Consider the following 22,028-nt stretch of genomic DNA (forward strand, 5'->3'; position numbering starts at 1 on the left):
CGATTTTTAAAGGTTGAAATATAAGCTGCTAAGAGAAGCGCTATCAGAGCCTTATCGTTTTCATAAAAACACGTAGGTAATTATGTAATCAAATTTCTTTTTTATTCCCAACATGCTAGTGGCCCCCTACTTGCCACGGAGCTGTCCTCACTCAAGTCGCTTGTGGCTTCGCATTCGTTGTCAACTCGCAGCGCACCATCTTCCATGCCGTCAAGGCATTCCAATACTTTTTTCCCACACCAGGAAACTTCTCTTTTTTGGGGCCACGAAATACACGGGGATCCCCGTTCATTTCCCAAAAACGTCTCGCATGCACTGGGTCAACACTGAAGTGCCGCCCAGCCACGCGGTTTCCATATGCATCAACGCATGCTCCACCACCTTCAGTTTAAAACTGGCTGTGTAGCTCACGTACTAGCCCATCATACGGCGTGCTCCAGGAGCACAAAAAAAAGATTGGAACACAGCTGAACAACAAAACCACGGAGCGTAACTGCGGAACAGCAAGAGCAGAGGAGTGCGGAGTACATTTAGTGCTTTGTTCGCACGCCGGCGGAACCAGCCGGTCGGGCAAATAGCAGGGAAGGAGTGCGGAGTACGTTTTGTGCTTTGTTCGCGCGCCACAACGTTTTTATGGTGCAAGAAGGTTCGTTTTGTGTTCAGCAGGTGGTGCTACGCAAGCGCCCAATTTTTAAATTGTGAGCCACGGCATTCGCGCTCACGTCTCCGGCTACCGTTGAGATTTCTTTTTGTTAGAACGCGTTTTTACCATTTCTACGTGTACTGTGGCGTGATATCAAGTTACTGCGATCGTCTACGGCATCAGCAACCATGCTGAGATTAAAGCATATTCTTGCTGCATTTTCTATTCAAAGTGACAAAAAAGTAAATTTTCAAGAAGAAAGGTGGGGGGTGGTTTCATTACGCGAGTGGGTTCATTACCCGAGTAAATACAGTATTATGCCAACGCGAAAATAGTAGAAATCGTTAGAGAGGTTAAAACTTTGCCAATTATTCTTTTTTTTTTTCTAGAGTGTAAAAAACATAAAACTGCCTTTTGCCAAGATTTCTGCACTTATTTGAGGCAGCTAGCGCATAAATATTTGTTATGAAGATCTGAGGAAGATGAGGGGAAGGCAGATTAAGTGGTACAAGGAGATGAAGCAAAGGAAACAATCCATCTCATTTGCTTTTTTTGTTTGGTATCTTGTGATTTTTGTTGCAACCGTCCTGTTTGCTTACCCGCTCCTGTTTTCAATTGCCATAACCATTTGCAGCCAAGAACGCGGTCCAGTTTTATGCCTCCTGTTGGAGGCTTAAGTATTCCACCGTAACTCCGTCTGATGCTGGAAATGTATTCTAAGGTGACCGACCTACTGACATAAGTCAAGCTTGAGCGAGCCTTATTTATGCTAACTGTGGCTAGCAGAATGACAGTTCAGACTGAAATTAAAATTTCGAATGGTTGACAACAACCCAGTTTACGTTGAACGTGGTTGCTATTGCCTGCACACTATTGCCCGTGTGCCAAATAATTGTATATCCAGTTTGGCTTGGGTATGTTTATCAGGCCACATCGGAGGTGACGCCTATTCAGTTGTGTGCGAATTTCGTCATTGCACTGACGTTGCAATTGTATCTGATGCTTTGCAAACCCTTCTTCCTACATTGACATGTTGTGCGGACAGGAGGGAGCTTTGATTGGCTAATTTTTGTGACGTCGTTCACTTCTTGAGGAAGCAGGGCCCAGGGAAAACCGTAGCTATTACTCTTTTTTTTTTTTTTTTTTTTTTTTTTTTTTTTTTGTAACCTGCCTGGTGATCACGTGCAAATGAGTGGCTAGGCACAGTTTGCATATCAAAGGTCCAGCGCTGTGGGCGCCTGCACCAGTGGTTCTCAAATGGGAGTCCGCGAGAACATTTGAGGGGTCCGTGAGCCTCCCTCAAAACTTTTCCACCTGCCATTCTTTTCTCGATTTTGCCAGCACTTTCTTGCGCTGCAGAAACATGGCTTTGCCGCATTACATGTACGCTTAGCTTCTCCGCGTAGCACATATTTTAACATCTACTTTTTGCACCACAGCATGCCAGCTCTGAGAAAAAAAACACACAGAAAGGGCAGCATATCGCTGTTTAGAAGACTTTTAGATTCAAGAGCAAATTGTTTACCATTATGAGGCTATCGTCATTAACGTCAAACAGGAAAGGTGGGCATTTGATTAGTGTGTGGGCGACGTAAGCTGCAAGTACAAATTGTTTGGAATTGCGACACCGATCAACATATACTTCATCGTGGGGTCCCCCATTGACTTTTGCAAGCCCAACAGGGTTCCTCAGGGCAGACATGGCTGAGAACCACTGGCCTACACAACACAAAGTTTGCCAAAATCTCCTCACGACCTTTTTGAGAACTCATTGCTTCTAATCTCCCTTTATTGGCTGTAATAAAGAAAAGTGGCGCCGCTCTGTGTAATTTGTTTGAGTACCTCTAGGACAGGTGAGTGGGTTGTGTAATGGTTTCTAAGTGGGACGTGTTGAAGGATTGAGGGTCACTCATGAAGACTGCAAGAGGTATTTTTCACGAAAAATAGCTTCCTTTACCTGGTTTCCATGAGTAAGGGAACAGGTTGACCATATGCTTACCGTACTTGCGCGATTCTAACGCATCCCCATTTGTAACGCGCGGCTAAGTTCACGCATGAAAATTCAGAAAAAAAAAAAAATTTACACTGAAAGTACCGTGCAGGTGAGAGACATGACACCACGCACCCGGAAGAAAGATTTTATTTGGCATATGTAGCTGTGGAAGCCAAAAATGATTGTTCTTCATAAGATTTCTTATCCAGCTGCTGTTTGAAATAAAGTTATAGCGGGGAGCATTGAAGCTGTTTGCGATTTCAAGTGCCTTGATCTTCATAATTCTAGGCATGACGGGCTAATTGCGACAGCGCAAAAAAATGTGCAACATCTGACCAAGGTATGCGAGATGCCATTGAGGAATTGGTGCGTTAAAATTCACTCACGGGGGTGTTGACGGAGTGTTTTTGTTGGATTGAGTTGGATTTCAGGGGTACTTCGTGTCCGTTCCGTATGGCAATGCTGCTGGCCACTTTAAAGCTTATTTCGGTTTTGTGCCCGATTGTAGCGCGCACACAAATATGGCGCCCATTTAGCAAAAAGGGGTGCGCTTTAGAATCGGGAAAATACGGTACATGTCCCCGTTGTGTGCGAACTTTTATGGGTGCACTGAGGCTTTACTATAAGGCTTACCTTTTCAGCGGAGGTCGTGGCAACCGCCAAGCACAGCACCAAGCACTACTATCGCCAGCACACCCCCGCCTGCTGTTGCTGCTGCAGATGTGAGCACAGTATTTTGTTTTGTTTTGTTTCCCTCACCTATGCTTATCTCTTTCTGTGTAGTTAGGTTTTCCAAAACTGGCATTTGTAGTGCCCGAATGCCTTGAGCACATTTTTGGTTTGGTGCTGCCAGGTTGCTCTTTGTAGGGGCCTCACCAACTGAGCTGGAGGAACAGTTGGCTTAGGCAATAAAGAGGTCACGAAGACAAAATACAAGTTTGGTGCATTAGAAAGACCACTTTGTCTTGATGACGATGACAGCAACATTATCACAAACTTCAGACAAAACTTTGAGATATTACGGAAAATGCGCGAAGCAATGACGACTCCCTGGCCACTTTCCGGCGATTTCTCTATGACGTCGCGGAATCTTGCTTGTGGGATTGGTGGCCGCCTGCCCTAGCCACTGCCAAGAAACGTGAATGGGCGATTGTAATGGGGCCTCTAGTCTCGTTCAGTCGCATCCCTTGAATGCTAATGTACAGTGAACACTGATCACTGTTTTAAGTGCAGAGCACTTAGGGGCTCGCCTTGTCGTCGTGGCTCGCTCGCTCGCTAGACCTAAGTAGAGCCACACGGCATTTCGTTGCCACGGCGTAACCCAGAGGCTTCGAAAGCCAAGCGGTTTAATAGGCATAAGCGTTCGAAACTCGTGAACTGCCGGCCCTTGTCATACATCTCCCCATTGTATAGTGCAAAGAAAACGGCAGGTACATTTGAGGCAAAATATACATAATTAAGTGGCAGAGCTTGCGTTGATTTAAGTTAGGAACGCTCGTTGGGTTGGTTTTTACGATAGTGAACGAAAAAAAGTGGCAGTGCAACGCTGGCACTTGCGGTAGGAAAAGCAAGCACAAAAAGAGCAGAACTGCCACTGGTGCAGTTTCAGGCAGGGGGCGGGCAAGCACTGCGAAGGCGGGAAATTTGAATTGCATTGGGTGGCAGCAGTGAGCGGATAACGGCGGTGCAGCCCATTATGGCGAATCACTGCTCTGCACTTCTGACAGCTTTCATGTTGAGTGGAACGACTTTAATTTTTTAGCGCTGGCCCATACTTATCACTCCTGCCCATATTGCATCACTGTAGCAGGAAATTTCAGTCTTTCAGCATTTCCTGCATTTTCTCGGTTAAACAACACCTTTGGTGGCGGGGATGGGGCCGAGAAGTCAGTTACCGCAGGCTAGGTCTTCCCCAAATTGAACAAAGCTGTATTTGGTATTCGTGACCCCTTTAAGTGCACTGAAACCGGCCTCTGTAATGAGTGGTTGGTAGGCCTCTCCGCCCGTTTTTAGTTTTAGCACTGCTGCTGGCTCGCTTTTTGTAGAAGCCTCACCCGCTGAGCTGAAGAAATAGGTAGCTCTAGGCCTTAAACATGCTTGATAGTGACGCTGCACAGCTGGCTGTGTGTCGGTGTGTAGCATTGCTTTAGGAAACTCAGTGGAGCGCCAACTTTAAGCGTACAGGGACTTCACATACCATATTTATTAGAATATAAGGCGATTTTTTTTTTTTTCTTCCAAAATCGTAGTCTCAAAGTCATACCCTGCCTCATATTCTAAGCTCAGTGTGTGTGTCTGTGTGTGTGTGCGTGTGCGTGTGGGCGCGTGCACGCGCACATAGCGAATCAGAATGGGAAATGAGGGGCTCATTGAATTATGACAGAAATAAGGGTTGCCATGTAGGATCTGGATTCTGGAGGTCAAGGGTTCGGATCCCATACAGTGAGCATTTGTGTGTGTGTGCGCGTGTGCGTGCGCGCGCGCGTGCGGCGATTTTTTTTGACTCCCCAAACTCCACCCTCGCCTTATAATTGTGACCGCCTTATACTGGAATAAATACGGTAGGGGCACAGTGCTGCCAGCATTCCCCCTAATTATTTTTTTAGACACACTTGCGGGAGAAAAGTCTGGCACAACTGCTTTTGTGCTTTTCTGTTTCCTGCCATTTGTGTCTTCTTCCCCAGTCCCTCATCTACGCTTTATTGAATTCTCACCACATCACTTGCCATCGGTGTCCGTAGCTGTAGCAAACAGCCAACTGACGAAGTTGGTTCTGGAAAGCTATTGCCAAGGTTTACATTTAAGGTTTTAGGTGGTTATTCATTGACCACATAGTTAGGTTTGTCTTTCAGGGCTTCATTATTAAAGCATGTTGTGTGTCAAGTGTCTACACTACCACCAAGAGGCAAGTGTGATTACAATGGCGCCTTGAAAACGAGCCCAAGGAAATCCACTCCCGAAACGCATTTTGCCCAGGTTTATGAGATGGCACCATACTAGCCTGCCCAAATTTCATTGCTGTTACACTTGCAATGCTGCTAGAGGTGTTTAGCAAGTGTACTTTTGACACTGCAGCAGCAGTGACTCATCAAACTGCTCTCACCGTAATTTTTGCACAATGCGCCCCTTCTCGTATGAATCCCCAAGCAAATACCAATCAAATTGTGCAGTCTATGCTTGGCTGGGTTCCCAGTTAACCAGTGCTTCGCTATTCAGGTATAATTCTTGGCCTCGCACGTTTAACTTATCCATTCTGAAAATGCAGAGTCATGCTGTGCCTCTGATGTGTTTCGCACAGAAGGAGATATCTATCTCAAAAGCAAAAAAAGCGAAACCATGTGCTCATTCATTACATTTGCAGTCGAACCTACATTTTCAGGCCTATACCACGCCTAGCTTGCTATGCTGCATAAGAAATGCTTAGGGTACAGGAGTTGGTTATGGGCATGTGAAGATTAAATTTTTGGTGTTTCAAGTTTCGGAGGGCAGTGCGTTTCTGTGTTCCCACCAATCTATCTCAGAAGTTATCTCGCCTTCAAAATTTTGTGTCAGTGCCCCTTTAAATTAGGCCCGAGTTTTTTCAAAGGAATGGGAAATGGACCAAGCCCCAAATTAAATCAGTTCTTAATGCAACCGAAAGTTGGACTCTGCTGTAAGTGTTGTGTATCGTGTACCCAGTGGTACAGGGTGAGAAGGCATTTTGTTGCCTGTTATACCCCTGTCACACGGCAAATCTAATGTCATTCAATTAGCTGTTAATGACATTCGGTTTGGCTGTGCGGGTCTACACGACGAAACGAATCTCATTTGATAGTGATAGTGGTGACGACTAGCGAGCTCACAGAACCGCAAAATTATATTTCAAGTGCATCTAGGACGTTTTCCTACATAATAATTTTTTAGAAACATAACAAAAGACTTTTTTAATAAAAATAAGAAAATCACCGGTTTAGGTGGCATCAGTAGACATCACAAGCCGAGACAAGTCCGCAAAAAATCTGTAATAGGGTAGCGTGCGCACTGGGGACGACATTTCCTGATTTGTTAGTACTTGTTAGGCCAATGTCATTGGCTATTCTCGTGTAGCGCCATGTTAATTGCATTTAGAGCGGATGACATTTGCTTTAAATGACATTAGATCTGCCATGTGGCAGGGGTATTCTTCAGTCTGTTTGGAAGCAAAACACTCCCAGCAGCAAAGCCATGCTGATCAGCTGCCGTGCTGACATTTAAGTTGGACCACACTAATTCTGTTTACCAGTTTCCATGTGCAGCGGGGAAAGCTGTAGCCTGTTGTTGTGTGCCAGTAATGAGTTTCGGTGCGATGACTTCGGAGCAGGCTGGGGACAAGGCATCGGACAAGATGCGGCGAAAGGACCTGGCCGACGGGGACCCCGAATTGGCCCGCTACCTGAACCGCGCTTACTGGGAGCAGAGGCAGCAGCAGCAGCAGCAGGACGGCGCCAACGCAGTCGATGGGCTGCCGTCTCGCCAGAGCCCCATACCCAGTGCGCCCACCTCCGCAGGATCGCCCTACTCTGTACCGCTGAAGAATGCAGACGTGAGTGTGGGACTCGTGTCATTGTGCATCTCGGGGAAATGGCAAAGTAATCGGTTTTTGCGGGATGTGTTAGGAAGCCTTTCATGTTTTACGCTGAACAAAGAACTGGACCAAAATGTTGAGTAAGTGGGGCTCTTTGATTCGTAGTTTTGGACTCGCTGCGGATAGTCCACAATGTTGGAGGATTCTTCACGCCATAGAAATATATATGAAAAAAAAGGGGGGGGGGGGGGACATTTAAGTCCATGATTGCAGACGATTTGCTTCTTCTTCGCTGCCTGAATGACCTTTGCTCCATCATTGTTGCTATAAGCGTGAGCCTCTTTCATGTTTTTGGAAGTGATAGTCACTGGACATCACCTTTGAGGGGCGTACATTATGACATGCGTGCGCTCGGCAATTTCTTGGTATTTTTAACTGCGGACACGAAAAGTTACAATTTGCTAAACAGCTTCGCTGTTCAAATGAATGGTGGATAGCTTTTTGGAGAGTCTGCGGTGAGTCTGAAACTGTAAATCAAAGAGCCCCAGTGTTTCACGTTATTACGAAGCAAGAATGAGAAATGTTGAGTTATAGTACTGCAAAAGAAGTATAGTGTACAAAATCGTGGCGTGGCGGTGGAAAGTGTCTCACCCTATCATTTGGTATTTGGAGTAATTAAGGCATTGATCAGTACGGTTAACTACTGAACAAATTAATTCTGGAGAAAATTGTTTCAATTGTGATGTTGTGTGTCCAAAAACCGGTTGAAAAACCAATAGCAAACTAATCTGTGAGAATTCCTTTCACAAGGGGAAAACTTGTGGTGTTCTCAAACAAGATGTAAGGTGTTTGATGGGACTTGGGGCCAAGAATTGTTAAATTTTCCTGCAATGGAAGTAAGTGAAAACCATTCGGGACGGTAGGAACTATGTAGCCATGTTCTTCATTTTTATTTTGAGTAATTGATGAATTAGTCAAAATGGTACACTTCTGAACATCTGAACTTCTAAGCAAACTTTCAATTAGATGTTAGAACGACAAAAAACGTGTTGAATACTTAAGTTTCTGTGTGAATTCCTTTTAGTAAGTGAGAAGTTGTGGTGCTCAAAGGAACTGTATCAAAATGTTGGTGCGGTTTTTGGCTGGCTGTACGAGATTCATGCGACAAGGGTAGGGATAATATACACACCCCCCAACACCCCTCGAGAAGAATTTCGACACCCCCCCCAAACTTGCAATTCTGGATAATCCCCTGGAATGTCCAGTGTGAAAGCGTGCTGAATGGCGCGACAACTAAAGGGTGCAGTCCACTGGCCTGTTGTTTGAATTTTCCGCATTTTTTTATCTTGTGCCTTGAAAAATGTTCTCGGTTAATAGAATTGTCATGATAACTACTGCCGCATTCAGCATTTCTTTCGGCTCTCTTGAGTTTAGCAACTAAAATTTCAGTTGGAATCGCATGTTACTTTTTTTAACCGGAAAGTATAAATAAGGTGAGATGGCCCATTATACCTTGAATCATTGGTATACATTTCGTTTTTGGACAATTCAGCCTTCAGAATTCCAAGCCTGCAGCCAAGTGGCTTGAAACACCCTATATATCAAACTGCGAGGCACACTTTTCAGGGGACCCTCTTTTTGTAGCAGTCGATAAATGTTTTGCATGTGACTGAAGCCAGTAATGGAGGGTTCATGCATGGCTCTGATAAAATAGAACTGTATACGCACAAAAAAGCCCCGGGTTTTTAACGTTGCTTCCTAAAGTAACTGCCAACTCTATCGGCCATTTTCATAGTTTGGCCCAAAGTCCTTTGACGTTCGTCCTTTGATGTTTAGTGGGGGTAGATTCGGTGGAACTTTTGAAAGTTTGGAGGCGTGGTAACAGACAGAGAAAGATAGAATAAACTTTGTTTCAATGAATATCAGCGATGATGCATCTTGAAAGCGATGCTGGTGGTTAGGTCGCATTGATGGCTGTCAGCGTGAACTGATCGGCGACCTTGGCAGCCCTGGCAACCAAATGGGCCTATATGTTTGGGTCCGGGCTGCAGAGTGTGGCCTTCCACCGTTTCTTGCACTTGATAGAGTTACAGGACTGATAACTCCATTTTAAGTGCAGAGCACTTTAGGGGCTTGCCTTGTCGTCGTAGCTCACTCTGGACCCAAATAGAGCCACATGGTGCTCCGTTGTAGCAGCTGTCATCGTGGCGTCACACAGGGGCTTTGAAATCCAATAGGTTAAATAGTCATAAGCGTTCAAAACTCGTGAACCGCTGGCGCTTGTCATACATCTCCCCGTTGTTTAGCGCAAAGAAAACTGCAGGTACATTTGAGGGAAAATATACGTAATTAGAAGAAGGTATTCATTATGCGGAGGTTATTCCGTTCTGCAAACTCAACTAGTAGGTCCCCCCTGCTATTTCTGCAGCCCAGACCAAAGTTCCCAACTACCTTGTCTCCAGCCTGATTCTTGCCAACTTTAGCATTGAAGTCCCCCATAACTACGGTATACTGTGTTTTTACTTTAGCCATTGCCGATTCCAAATCTTCATAGAAGCGTTCCACTACTTGGTCGTCGTAGCTGGATGTGGGCGCGTAGCCCTGTACCACCTTGAGCTTGTACCTCTTATTGAGCCTAATTACAAGACCTGCTGCCCGTTCGTTAATGCTATAGTATTCGTCTATGTTGCCAGCTATGCTTTTATTGACTAGAAATCCCACTCCCAGTTCTCTTCTGTCATCTAGACCACGGTAACATAGGACGTGTCCATTTTTCAGCACCGTAAAGGCTTCGCCTGCCCTCCTAACCTCGCTAAGCCCTATTACATCCCATTTAATGCCCTCTAATTCCTCGAACAACACCTCGAGACTTGCTTCGCTAGATAAGGTTCGTGCGTTAAACGTTGCCAGGTTCAGATTCCATTGGCGGCCTGTCCGAATCCAGGGATTCTTAGCACCCTCTGCTGCGTCACAGGTCTGACCGCCGCCGTGGTCAGTTGCTTCGCAGCCGCTGGGGACTGAGGGCCGAGGGTTAGTTGGCGTATTCATGGGAGGTTGTGGCCGTTACTACACCAGGGTGGCCAATCCTGCTCTGGTGAGGGAGTGCATTACCGGCAATGGTCGCCGGGGTCAGGCCGCACCCCAAGCCCCTTTGTGCAATTCCATCATACGCGGATATTTTTTTTTTTTTTTTTTTTTTTTTTTTTAATCCGGTGGGAATTGTCTGGCACCGGGATTCGAACCACGGTCCTCCTGCACGCGAGGCGGGTGTTCTACCTCTACGCCATCGCTGCATCCGCATAATGAATACCTTCTTCTGTAAACGGGAGAGTCGGAAGTGGACCTGGAGGAGCCCGAATGGGGAGCACAAAAATGAAATAGACTTCATATTATGCGATAACCCTGGCGTCGTGCAGGATGTGGAAGTGCTCGGAAGGGTAAGGTGTAGTGACCACCGTATGGTAAGATCTCGAATTAGGCTAGATTTGAGGAGGGACCGCAACAAGCTAGTACGAAAGAAGCCGATAAACGAACTAACAGTAAGACGTAAAGTAGAAGAATTCAGGATCGCGCTGCAGAACCGATATTCCGCCCTTAACGAGGAAGCCGAGCCTACGACCCAGGAAGCCAGCGACAACCTTTCACGCATCATCACGGAGTGTGCAATAGAAGTCGGGGGCACTATGGCTAGACAGGATACTGGTAAACTTTCACAGGAGACGAAAGATCTAATCAGGAAAAGGCAAACCATGATAATCTCTACCGCAGCTGACAGAATAGAACTAGCCGAGCTCTCGAAGTTAATCAATAAGCGTAAGACAGCTGACATACGGAAGTATAATATGGAGAGGATCGAATACGCTGTAAAGAACGGAGGTAGCCTGAAAGCAGTGAAGAGACGTCTTGGCGTGGGGAAAAATCAGATGTATGCACTTAAGGATAAGCAAGGCAATGTCATCACAAATAGGGATAAAATAGTCACAGTGGCTGAGGAGTTCTATAGGGATCTGTACAGTAGCCGGGACATACAGGATAATGCCGAACGAGACAGCAGTTCAGAGGAGATAGACATCCCACCAGTAACGACCGAAGAAGTAAGGAAGGCTTTGAAAGAAATGAAAGGGGGCAAAGCACCTGGTGAGGATCAGATAACAGCAGACCTCTTGAAGGATGGCGGAGAAATTGTACTTGAAAAACTGGCAAACCTGTATACGCAATGCCTAATGACCGCAATGGTACCGGAATCTTGGAAGAACGCGAACATCATCCTAATCCATAAGAAAGGCGACATGAAGGACTTGAAAAATTACAGGCCGATCAGCTTACTGTCAGTCGTCTACAAGGTATTTACCAAGGTAATCGCTAACCGAATCTCTGCAACCTTAGATTTCAGTCAACCTAAAGAACAAGCAGGGTTCCGTAAAGGTTATTCAACAATGGACCATATTCACACGATCAATCAGGTGATAGAGAAGTGCGCTGAGTATACTGAACCCCTATATATAGCCTTCATAGATTATGAGAAAGCATTTGACTCGGTCGAAACCCTAGCAGTCATTCAGGCATTACGGAACCAGGGGGTAGATGAGCATTATGTAAGAATACTAGAGGATATCTACAGTGGGTCTACAGCTACCATCATCCTCCATAGGGAGAGCAGTAAAATACCTATAAGGAAGGGTGTCAGACAAGGAGACACAATCTCTCCAATGTTATTCACAGCATGCTTACAAGAAGTATTCAGAACGTTGGATTGGGAACAGGTGGGAGTAAGGGTTAATGGAGAATACCTCAGTAACCTCAGATTTGCTGATGACGTTGCCTTGCTAAGTAACTCGGGGGACGAATTGCAAAGCATGCTTTCCGTACTGGGCGAACAGAGTAGAACCGTGGGCCTGAGAATTAATATGCAGAAAACTAAAGTAATGATCAATAACATCGGGACAGCTCAGCAGTTTGAGATAGGTGGCGAGGCAGTGGAAGTGGTAAGCGAATATATCTATTTAGGCCAAGTTGTGACCCCGGATCCCAACCATGAGGCAGAGATAATTAGAAGAATCAGAATGGGGTGGGGTGCATACGGCAGACATTCTCAGATAATGAATAGCAGCCTACCATTGTCGCTGAAGAAGAAAGTGTATGACAGCTGCATCTTACCGGTACTCACCTACGGGGCAGAAACTTGGAGGCTCACTAAGAGGGTTCAACTTAAATTGAGAACGACTCAGCGGGCAATGGAGCGGAGAATGATAGGTGTAACATTAAGGGACAAGAAGAGAGCGGAGTGGGTCAGAGAGCAAACTGGTGTTAAAGACATATTAGTAGAAATTAAGAAGAAGAAATGGACGTGGGCAGGGCATGTAATGCGAAGGCAAGATAACCGCTGGTCATTAAGAGTAACAGAGTGGATCCCTAGAGAAGGCAAGCGTTGCAGGGGGCGGCAGAAAGTTAGATGGGCAGATGAGATCAAGAAGTTTGCGGGGATAAATTGGTCACAGTTGGCACAGGACCGAGGTAATTGGAGAATAATGGGAGAGGCCTTTGCCCTGCAGTGGGCGTAGATAGGCTGGTGATGATGATGATGATGATGATACGTAATTAACCAGCAGCACCCCGCATTCATTTAGTTAGGAACGCTCGTTGTATTGGTTTTTACGATAGTAAGCGAAAAAAAGGGGGCAGTGCAACACCGGCACGTGCGGGAGGAAAAGCAAGCACAAAAAGAACAGAACTCTCGCTGGCGCAGGCTCAGGCAGGGGGCGTGCGAGCGCTGCGAAGGCGGGAAATTTGAATTGCGTTGGGTGGTAGCAGTGAGCGGACAACGGCGCTACAGCCCATTATGGCGAATCACTGCTCTGCACTTCTGACAGCTTTCACATTGAGTGGAACGACTTTAATTTTTTTTTTCCCTCCCCCTTCTCCCTCTGTGCAGAAGGGCGAGGTTGTTGGCGGGGGCGGGGGGGAGGCGGACTCTCAGCTGGAGGAGTTTGTGGGCCACCTGCGCACCACGCTGGAGGTGTTTGTGAACCGGCTGCAGAGCAACGCGGCCCGCGGGAGGCCCGTGGGCAACGACTCGTACGTGCAGAGCCTCTTCCTCAACGTCAGCAACATGCACTCTCAGCTGCTGCACCACCTGCAGCAGCAGGAGGACCTCCGGGGTGAGTCTCTCTCTCTCTCTCTCTCAAAACAGGCAGGAATTGCTGGGAGAAATTGGATAGAGTCGGCAAGAGCATTATAGTAGTTCTTGCTGGTGCCAGTTTCAGGTGGGCAGTCCTGGTTTGGAGCTTTCTGGCCAAGCCACTTCTCTCTGTTCTTGACAGAAGTGACTCAGTGCTTTTAATTAAAGCAGTAGTGGCACCAAAGTTCGGTTCTGTTATTTTGCTTTCGCAATTTTCGCCCGCTGTAAAGCATGAACTGAGACTGGCCAACGTGTGGGCGATGATGAATTGCAGTGGCATTCACGTCAAGACTTTCAGTTCTTGCTACTTAGAGGCCAGGAACAACGTGCGGGCTAGGCCACTAAGGCCCAGTTTACGTCACTTTTTTTGTGGGCATGACTCAAACTTTAACGTGGAGAGTTTGGGGAGCTCGTGTTTGGCTATTTGGAGAATTCGAGACTCTGCCCCCATGATGTAACCACAAACTTCGTGGTTTTTCACAGGCTGTGGTCTTCTCTGCATGTGCTCACCACGAGAGGACAAGCTTTCAATTCACTCTAGTCGTCTACGGAAGCTAAGGCAGTTTGCAAGCCTTCATCAATTACATTTGAATAAAGTGAAAGGCTTGCTTTTGAGTGAGACGAAAGCAAAATGCATGGTTGCGTGGATCCCTGCTGATTCCCTGAGTGTCGTTGCTGTGCAGAGTACTACGAGGGTCTGCAGGACAAGCTGGCCCAGATCAGGGATGCCCGGGCCGCCCTGGATGCCCTTCGGGACGAGCACCGGGAGCAGCTGCGGCGGGAGGCGGACGAGGCGGAACGCCAGCGGCAGATCCAGATGGCCCAGAAGCTGCACATCATGCGCCAGAAGAAGCAGGTAACAGGGTGGGGTCGGGCAAGGGCCAATTTCCTCTTCTTTGTCCCATCCAAAATGGATGCCACCACCCAACCAGTACACCGGGCTTGCTAACAAGCTGGTCCTCTGGGCTAGTTGGCTAGGCCAGGGGGCACACTGGTCTTAAACCAAAAAAGTTTATTTTTACAGTTATGATGAGGAAAATTAGGGGGCGTATGCAGTTCTTCAGGCTGATTGTAGATATAGAATTTGTTTCTGGACAGAAAGAATATTCAAACATATTTGGATTTTTGTATTTGATTTTTTGACAGCTTTTGTGCAAAAACTGCTGGAGTGATGCAGCTGAACAAGGTGCCAGTGAACTGTGCACAAGTCAAGGAGTGCAATAAGACTACAATTATCATTCTATATGGTCTGTAGCAGAAGTTATGACCATTTGAAGTTTAGGCTTTGAAGGTGGGAACCAGAAAAATCGGTTTTGCCTTCCAAGCCCAAACTTCAAGGGCAGCCAACCAACCCACCCACTTTTTAACAGCGCAGCTGTAGTAGGTAGAGCCTTTTCGTTCGTCTGCTGAAGGTCTTGCGTCATGCAGGAGTAGGATCGGGTTACCAGGCTTACTGATAGAGGGCGCAATGGTCTCGCAGGGGTGGGTTCCCTTCCCTCCGCTAGGGGAGGGAGCCTCCTGCCGCTGACGTTTTTAGCTGCCAATTCCTTTGCACGAACCATGCAACGTGCGTGGCGACGGCACTGCTGTTCTCAGGCGCACACCCGTTGGCGTTAGAGCCGACACAGGAGGACCACAGCTTTCACACTAGGTGAAACGGGGTTTATTTTTTAATTTTTTTTTTGGTTCTATGGTTGTTGCTTGTCCGTGACCTGCTTCTCTGGAGGGTGCTCAGTGGGACTTGGCGGTGGGGAGCATGTTGCAAGTTAAGCTGCGAGACCACCTTTTTTGACGTGCAGATCCTATCTCGAGAGGCTCTTTTGTTGTCAATTTACCAGAGTTTCTGTTTCGGTGTCACTTTCTTGAAGGCAGTTTTAGCTTGTGTGCATCGTATGTTGCTACGAAAACCACCTGTACAAGAACAGTACTTTTGATCAATAGAGATTGACCTGCTACCAAGATCATCAGCAATGTTCAAACATGCCAACATCTGTGTAAAGTTCAAGGGAAATATGCAAGGGAAATACAGATGCAAGCCCACATTGTATTCTGGTTGTGTTTTGATTAGCAGATTATGCAGTTTACGGATTTTCTCTTCTAGATGCAGGAGACTTGTTGGACATAGTAGTTTGGAATCTGCCTGTTTTGCGAGCTTGCTTTTGCATGTTAGACTCTATAGCGAAGCCAGGGCTTCTGCCCTTGCGGCCTTAGTTCAGGGATGAATTGTCAGTTTGAATTTCCCGCTCACGCAGGCGTGCATGGTTTGTTGCATTCGCGCAGGAGTACCTGCAGTACCAGCACCAGCTCGCACTGCAGCGGATGCAAGAGCAGCAGCGGGAGCTGCAGATGCGCCACGAGATGCAAAAGCAGTACCACCACGGTGGCGCTGGGTTCCCGAACCAGCCACCAGGGTTACCACCGTCGACCGGCATGCCACCCCACCCCAGCATGCCTCAGCAGCAGGCCGTCACCATGGGTGCACCACAGCAGCTTCATGCCGGGCAGATGATGACCCAGCCCCCCGCCATGACTGGCCAGCCCGGCACCCACCACCCGATGGCGGGCATGCTACCGCAGCAGGGGCCACCCCACTCCGCCATGGTGTCCCAGGGACAGGTGATGCCGCCACCGCCCCAGGGGCACCTCTCCATGCACTCGCTGCCACCCCAGTCAATGCCACCGCAGTCGATGCCACCCCAGCAGCAGCAGCAGCAGCAGGCAAGGCCCCCTCCCCCCACAACGCACATGCCGGTACTGCCACCACCCTACCAGTCTCCGACGCACGTGCCACCGTACATGATGGGGTCGGCACCACCGCCACCGCACGCCATGATGGGGCCCTCCCAGTACGGGCCCATGAGCATGCCCATGGGTGGGGGACACCCGATGGACTTCCAGGCATACAACATGCAGGGTGGTGAGTCGACTTCAAGATCCCCGAAATGCTTGGCTAACGTCTTTTCACGAGTGGTGACTTGCATCACAAAGGGTGCTGCGTTTCAGACGCGACAATCCGTCCCCAGATAGGAGCACACCCAGTGCCACCCAGTGCCACCGCTGTCTCGTATTCTTTTAAGCAACTGGTAAAGGAGCTCCAGTGTTTCAGCCTTAGTAGCCACAGGGTACAATCTGCGGGTTTTGGAGCAGACGGCCAGGGTTCAAGCCCCAGCAATACTGAACTTTTTTTGCGAGACCCGTGATATTTTTTACTGCAGAATGTTATCTTAGCTCAATTCTACACATTTTTTCTTACATAAGGTTGCTTTGGTATCTTTTATGTCAGCTTAGGGGCAGGGCACAGCCAGTCATGGGCAAGTTACCAGTAAAAAGTGTTACAGTTAGTTACCTAAGACAAAGAAGTAACTCTGTTATAGTTACGGTTACACAATTTCCAAAAGTAACGCATTACAGTTACTGTGAAAAAGTAACGTCACCACTTTTTTGTTACTGTATCAACCCGATTAATTGATTACAAACCAAATGACGGGGTTTATTTAATAGAAATGTTTGGAAGCCTGCGGGTAGTCAAAATTGCACGTGGTAAAACCCTAGATGAAGAGAACCTAAAAGGTGGGACACCCAAGCCCATTGCCACACCAGCAATTGTTTTGTTGAATCGCTTTTTAAAGACGATAGTCTTTCTTGAATAAAGGGAAAACCACTACAAAACGACAACACACAAGAACAGGGGTTCTCAAGCATGGTGGTCCCAGGGAACCCTGCTAAGTTCCGTTAAGTGCCAAGGAACCCCCCCCCCCGTCCCCTCGCGCCATTTTTCATTCCGTTCATGCTACATTAACGTGCAATAAATTCAAAAGCAAGCAAGGGTATCGTTTTTTTTCCCCCGTCGACTTTACGCGAATGCGTACGCTAGCGGCACCTATCTCCAAACAGGAGAAATGCGCATGGGGCTAATATAAGACCGAGATTCAAGTGCAATAGTTTAACCACGTGGCCCGTTTTCGGAGTCTGGCTGGCTACAAGCTGCTGGCGAGATTTATTGCGCAGCTCGCGCGTTTCTGTTATGCGCCCAGATGTGCTTACTGACACTCGGGCGTGAGTAATGGAGGTTCCTTAGATCGATCGCACCTCAAGTTCACCATATAAGACTTTGCGATTGCGGAACCAGAGAGAGAGAGAGAGAGAGAGCAACTTTATTAAAGTGCCTGCAGCTCGGTTAGATCCCCTCGCGCGGGGGTCTTTCCGCGACGCGGCCGTGACGTCTTCTCGACTTCTTGTCCCTCTACTTTGGCTCCGGCCTCGCTACTCCCTTCGGCTGGCTTCGCCTGCCCCTTTGTTGGGGCGGTAACCTTCCGTCGGTTTCGCTTGGTCGTTGCCTTTCAAGGGCCGCCGAGATCTGCTGGACGGCCTTGGTCTGTTGTTCCTGGTCGTAGCTTCCCGCTGCGGCTTCGAGATGCGGCGGGATCATAGTCTCTGTCGACGCTTCGCGCGGGTTTTTGGCACAGTCCCAGAGGATGTGAGCCGCTGTGGCTCTCTCCTTCTGGCACACTCGGCACAAGTCACTCTCGTACACGCTCGGACACACGTGCCTCATCAGCAACGGGGTGGGGAGGGACCCCGTCTGCAGTTGCCGGTATATCACCGCTTCCTCTCGAGTCAAGCCCGGGTGGGGTGGCGGTACCTTTCGTCTGCTCAGTCTGTACCACTTCACGATCTCGGTGTAGGTGGTCATGCTGTCCTTGGTCTCCCTCCACCACCACGACTGGTCGGCTTCTGCCGCAGCGGCGCGGTTGGTTAGTCCTCGCGCCACCGCGTTTGCCGTCTCGTTATGGTTGGTGTTGCCCCGGTCCGACACATCGATGCCCACGTGTGCCGGGAACCACTTGATGGCCACGCACCTCCTCTCACCAGCGAGGTCGACCGTGCGTAGTACTCGTGCGGCCTCCCTGCACACTCTCCCTCTGGCGTAGTTACGCACCGCCGTTCTTGCGTCGCACAGCACCGTCGTGCACGCAGGGTCGGCGATGGCCAGGGCGATGGCCACCTCCTCTGCCCGGTGCGCCTTCTGGGTTCTCACGCTCGCTGCCGTTATCGTTTCGCCAGTCGACGCCCTGACGACCACCGCGGCGTAGGCCCTCTCGCTCTCCTGGTACTCCGCCGCGTCCACGTACATGGCCCCTTCGTCTCTGGTGTGGAGGTCCACGAGTGCCTTGGCCCTCGCCATCCTTCGCTCCTTGTTGAACTCGGGGTTCATGTTCTTCGGTAACGGGCATACCTTTAACTGTCTGCCTGTGGCTTCTGGCACAGGTACCTGTTCGTTTTCGGCTCCCTCCTCCATCGGTGTCAGACGCAGGTCGAGCAGTATCTGTCTGCCCGTTCTCGTTTCCGAGAGCCTCGAGATCTGGGTGGTCCTCTGCGCCTCCGCGATCTCCTCCAGGGTGTTGTTCACCCCCAGAGCCAGAAACTTCTCGGTGCTCGTGCAGTCGAGGAGTCCGAGTGCCGCCTTGTACGCCTTGCGTATGAGCGCGTTGATCTTGTTTCGCTCGCACTGCCTCCAGTTGTGGAACGCTGCGACGTACGTGATGTGGCTTATGGCGAAAGACTGCACCAGTCGGGTGAGTCTCTCCTCCTTCATGCCTGCCTTTCTGTTTGACACCCTTCTGATGAGCCGTGTGGCCGCGGTGACTTTAGCCGCGAGGCGGTTCACCGTCTCGCCGTTCACGCGCTTGCGCTCTATCAGCATGCCTAGCACTCGGATCCTCTCGACCTCTGGGATCGTGTGGCCGCCGCTCGTTCTGACCTTGATCTTCTGTTCTTTCGGCGTCTCTTCGTCCCCTCTCTTTTTCCTGGTCGTTCTCTTCGGAGGGATCACCAGCAGTTCGGACTTGCTCGGGGAGCATACGAGTCCGGACCCGTCCAGTTGCTCCTCGATGGCATCCACTGCTTCTTGCAGCGTGCTCTCTATTTGTCCGTCGCTTCCTCCCGGGACCCACAGCGTTATATCGTCGGCGTAGATGGTGTGTCGGACCCCGGCCACTCGCGAGAGTCGTTCGGCCACCCCGATCATCACTAGGTTAAAGAGCAGCGGCAAGATGACCGAACCTTGGGGGGTCCCGACGCTGCTGAGCTTCTTCTCCGGGAGCTTCAGGTCACCGGCGTTGACCTCGGTGGTCCGCCCCGTCAGGAAGTCCCTGATATATTCGTACGTTCTCTTCCCCATGTTCAGTCGTGACACCTGGGCCAGGATTGCCGAGTGCCTCACTTTGTCGAAGGCGCTTTGCAAGTCCAGGCCCAGGATCGCCCGGTTGTCTCTCGTGTTAGCGTCGTCGTCCAGGATCTCATTCTTCAGCTGTATCATGGCATCCTGCGTCCCGAGCTTGTTCCGAAACCTTATCACGGTGTTCGGGTACACCTCCGCTTCCTCCAGGTACCTTTGCCATCTGTTCATTAGAACGTGCTCTAGCGCCTTGCCCACGCAAGACGTGAGCGAGATTGGCCGGAGGTTCTCGATGTTCGGTGGTTTGCCTGGCTTGGGGATCAGGATTGTCTTGGCCGCCTTCCACTGCTTCGGCAGCTTCCCGGCTCGCCAGCACCTGTTGTAGTACGCCGTGAGGTTCTCGATTGCTCTCTCGTTCAGATTCTTCAGTGCTCTGTTTGTCACGCGGTCGGGTCCGGCGGTGGACTTGGTGTTCAGGTCGTGTAGGGCCGCTCTCACCTCCCACACTTCTATGTCCCTGTCTAGCCGCTCGTTGGTCTCGCCCTGGTAGTCCGAGTGTGTCTCCGCGGGGGTGGCCGGCAGGTACTTGTCGTCGAGGCGCTTCTTCACCTCGGCCTCTCCGTGCTCGGCCAGCGCCCTGTGGAGTGTCTTGGCCAGGTTGTCGTGCTGGTGAGACTTGGTCTTGGTCTCGTCCAGTAGGCGTCTTAGCAAGTTCCACGTCTTGCCACAGTGCATTTGTCCATCCGCCGCGCTGCAGGCTTCGTTCCACTGCTGCGCGCATAGGGCCCTGCTGTGCGACTCGATCACGCGATTAAGTTCCGCGATCTTCTTGCGCAGTTTTCTGTTCGTCCGCTGCGTCTTCCATCTCGCCGTGATCGACTGCTTGGCCTCGATTAGGTGGGCCAAGCGGCTGTCCACTCTGTCGACGCGCGCGTCCGTTTCGATTTCCCTGGCGGCCTCCCTCGTCTTCTGCACGATCTCGTTGGCCCACTCCTCGATGTCCGTTATTTCGCCTTGATCTTCAGGCAGCAGTCGTCGGAAGGCGTCCCAGTCCGTGAACTGGTGTTTCAGCGGACTTTTGCCGATCTCTTCGTTGGCCCCAAGCGGTACGGTGACCTCCACGATAAAGTGGTCGCTGCCCAGCTCGTGTCCTGTATTCCGCCACCCGAACTCCGCCGTGTCTCCGCTCCTGCCCCTGGCGAACGTGAGATCTGGCGTGGTGTCCCGGGCGACCGAGTTGCCCGTTCTCGTGGGGAACGCGGGGTCGGTGATCAGGCTGAGCCCCAAGTCCGTGGCGTCTTGCATTAGGTCTCTGCCCTTTGCCAGCGTTCTGGGGTAGCCCCAGGCCCGGTTCTGCGCGTTGAAGTCCCCGCAGATTACCAACCTATTACCGGGCCCCGCCGTTTTGCTCGCCTTGTGTAGCAGCGCCTTGAATTTCTGTCTGCCGTGCGACGGGCTGCTGTAGACGTTCGTCAGGAATGTGCTCTCCCTCTTCTTTTTCTTCCCCGTGATTACCTCTACCATGGTGTGCTCTATCGTGCTCTTGCTTAGTAGTTCATGCTCAACGTATGTAATGCCCCTTCGGACCAGAGTGCAAACCCCCCGGCCTGGCCTACCGGCCGCAGTTTGCGAGCTGGGCGGGCTGGCGTGGGTCCGGTATCCCGGGAGTCTGGCCTCTTCGATGCGGGTCTCTTGCAGCATGATTACGTCTGGCTTTCTCGGTACTTGTTGTAGGTGCTGCTGTAGTACCGCCTTCTTTGCGGCGAAGCCGTTGCAATTCCAGTGCCAGACCAGGAGGCACCTCGTCGTTACTGCTGTGGTTGCTGTTGCGGTGGGTGACCCGTCCATGCTTGTTGGAGGTTGGCCATCTGCGTCACCAGATTTTGCACTGTCGTAGCCAGCTGCTGGCACGTTCTCTCGAGCGAGGTGAACCGGTCGTCTATCGACGTGGTGAACGTCGTTCGAACGTACTCTTCGAAGTTGTCGAGCCTCTTCTCCATCCGGTCGAGCCTGTCTTTGAGGTTGTCCATCCTCTCGCTGAGTTTACGCTCTTTTAGGTTCTCGATTGCCCTTTTCTTGGGTGCAGGGCCCGCTGCCGCCGCCCTCGGCTTCGTTTCTGCTTCCAGTTCCATCTCTACTTGTTGTGCCGGTTGTGGTGTTTGCTGTTGTTGTGGCTGCGTTTGTATCCGCTGCATTATGGCCGCTGTCGTCTTCTTGATTTCTTCCACTTCCCTGATGATTCTGTCGACCGTCGCCTCCAGTTCGGTGTTTCTCCGCCCGAGTTGCTCGGCCACCCCTCTTAGCGCCTTCATCGAATCGCTTTCTTCCTGAACCGCCGCTTTGCTTTGGCGGCACCACTTGCTGCTGTTGCTGTCGTCATTGGGGCTGCTGCTGCGGCTGCGGCTGCCCTTTCTTGGCGGCTCCCGACTTCGTAGCGTCGGCCCAGCTGACTCGGTCTCTGGATTGCGAGCGGGCACGGCGTTGGCGGCTCGC

General features: G+C 50.0%; 2 protein-coding genes across 2 annotated transcripts in view; one reads left to right on the plus strand and one right to left on the minus strand.

Moving 5' to 3' along the window:
• The window catches only part of Hrs (Hepatocyte growth factor regulated tyrosine kinase substrate), a 36,580-nt gene that overhangs the window by 11,613 nt on the left and 2,939 nt on the right, over positions 1-22,028 (plus strand). The window contains exons 10-14 of the mRNA XM_077670419.1: positions 3,278-3,358; positions 6,976-7,197; positions 13,112-13,337; positions 14,041-14,213; positions 15,638-16,274. Coding sequence (XP_077526545.1) covers positions 3,278-3,358; positions 6,976-7,197; positions 13,112-13,337; positions 14,041-14,213; positions 15,638-16,274 — 1,339 coding nt within the window. The remainder of the gene's footprint in view (positions 1-3,277; positions 3,359-6,975; positions 7,198-13,111; positions 13,338-14,040; positions 14,214-15,637; positions 16,275-22,028) is intronic.
• LOC144138227 (uncharacterized) lies at positions 17,132-19,907 on the minus strand. Its single transcript, XM_077670420.1, has one exon. The coding sequence runs from the start codon at positions 19,764-19,766 to the stop codon at positions 17,601-17,603; it is 2,166 nt and encodes a 721-aa protein (XP_077526546.1). The 5' UTR covers positions 19,767-19,907; the 3' UTR covers positions 17,132-17,600.

The sequence above is a fragment of the Haemaphysalis longicornis genome, unplaced genomic scaffold (genome assembly GCF_048455015.1).
Source record: "Haemaphysalis longicornis isolate Haplotype H1 unplaced genomic scaffold, Haemaphysalis longicornis Haplotype H1 scaffold_5, whole genome shotgun sequence".
Classification (NCBI taxonomy): Eukaryota; Metazoa; Arthropoda; class Arachnida; order Ixodida; family Ixodidae; genus Haemaphysalis; species Haemaphysalis longicornis.

Bases quoted from the DNA above. Each gene is read 5' to 3' on its own strand.
- LOC144138227 (XM_077670420.1), bottom strand. From the start codon at position 19,766: ATGAACAGATGGCAAAGGTACCTGGAGGAAGCGGAGGTGTACCCGAAC.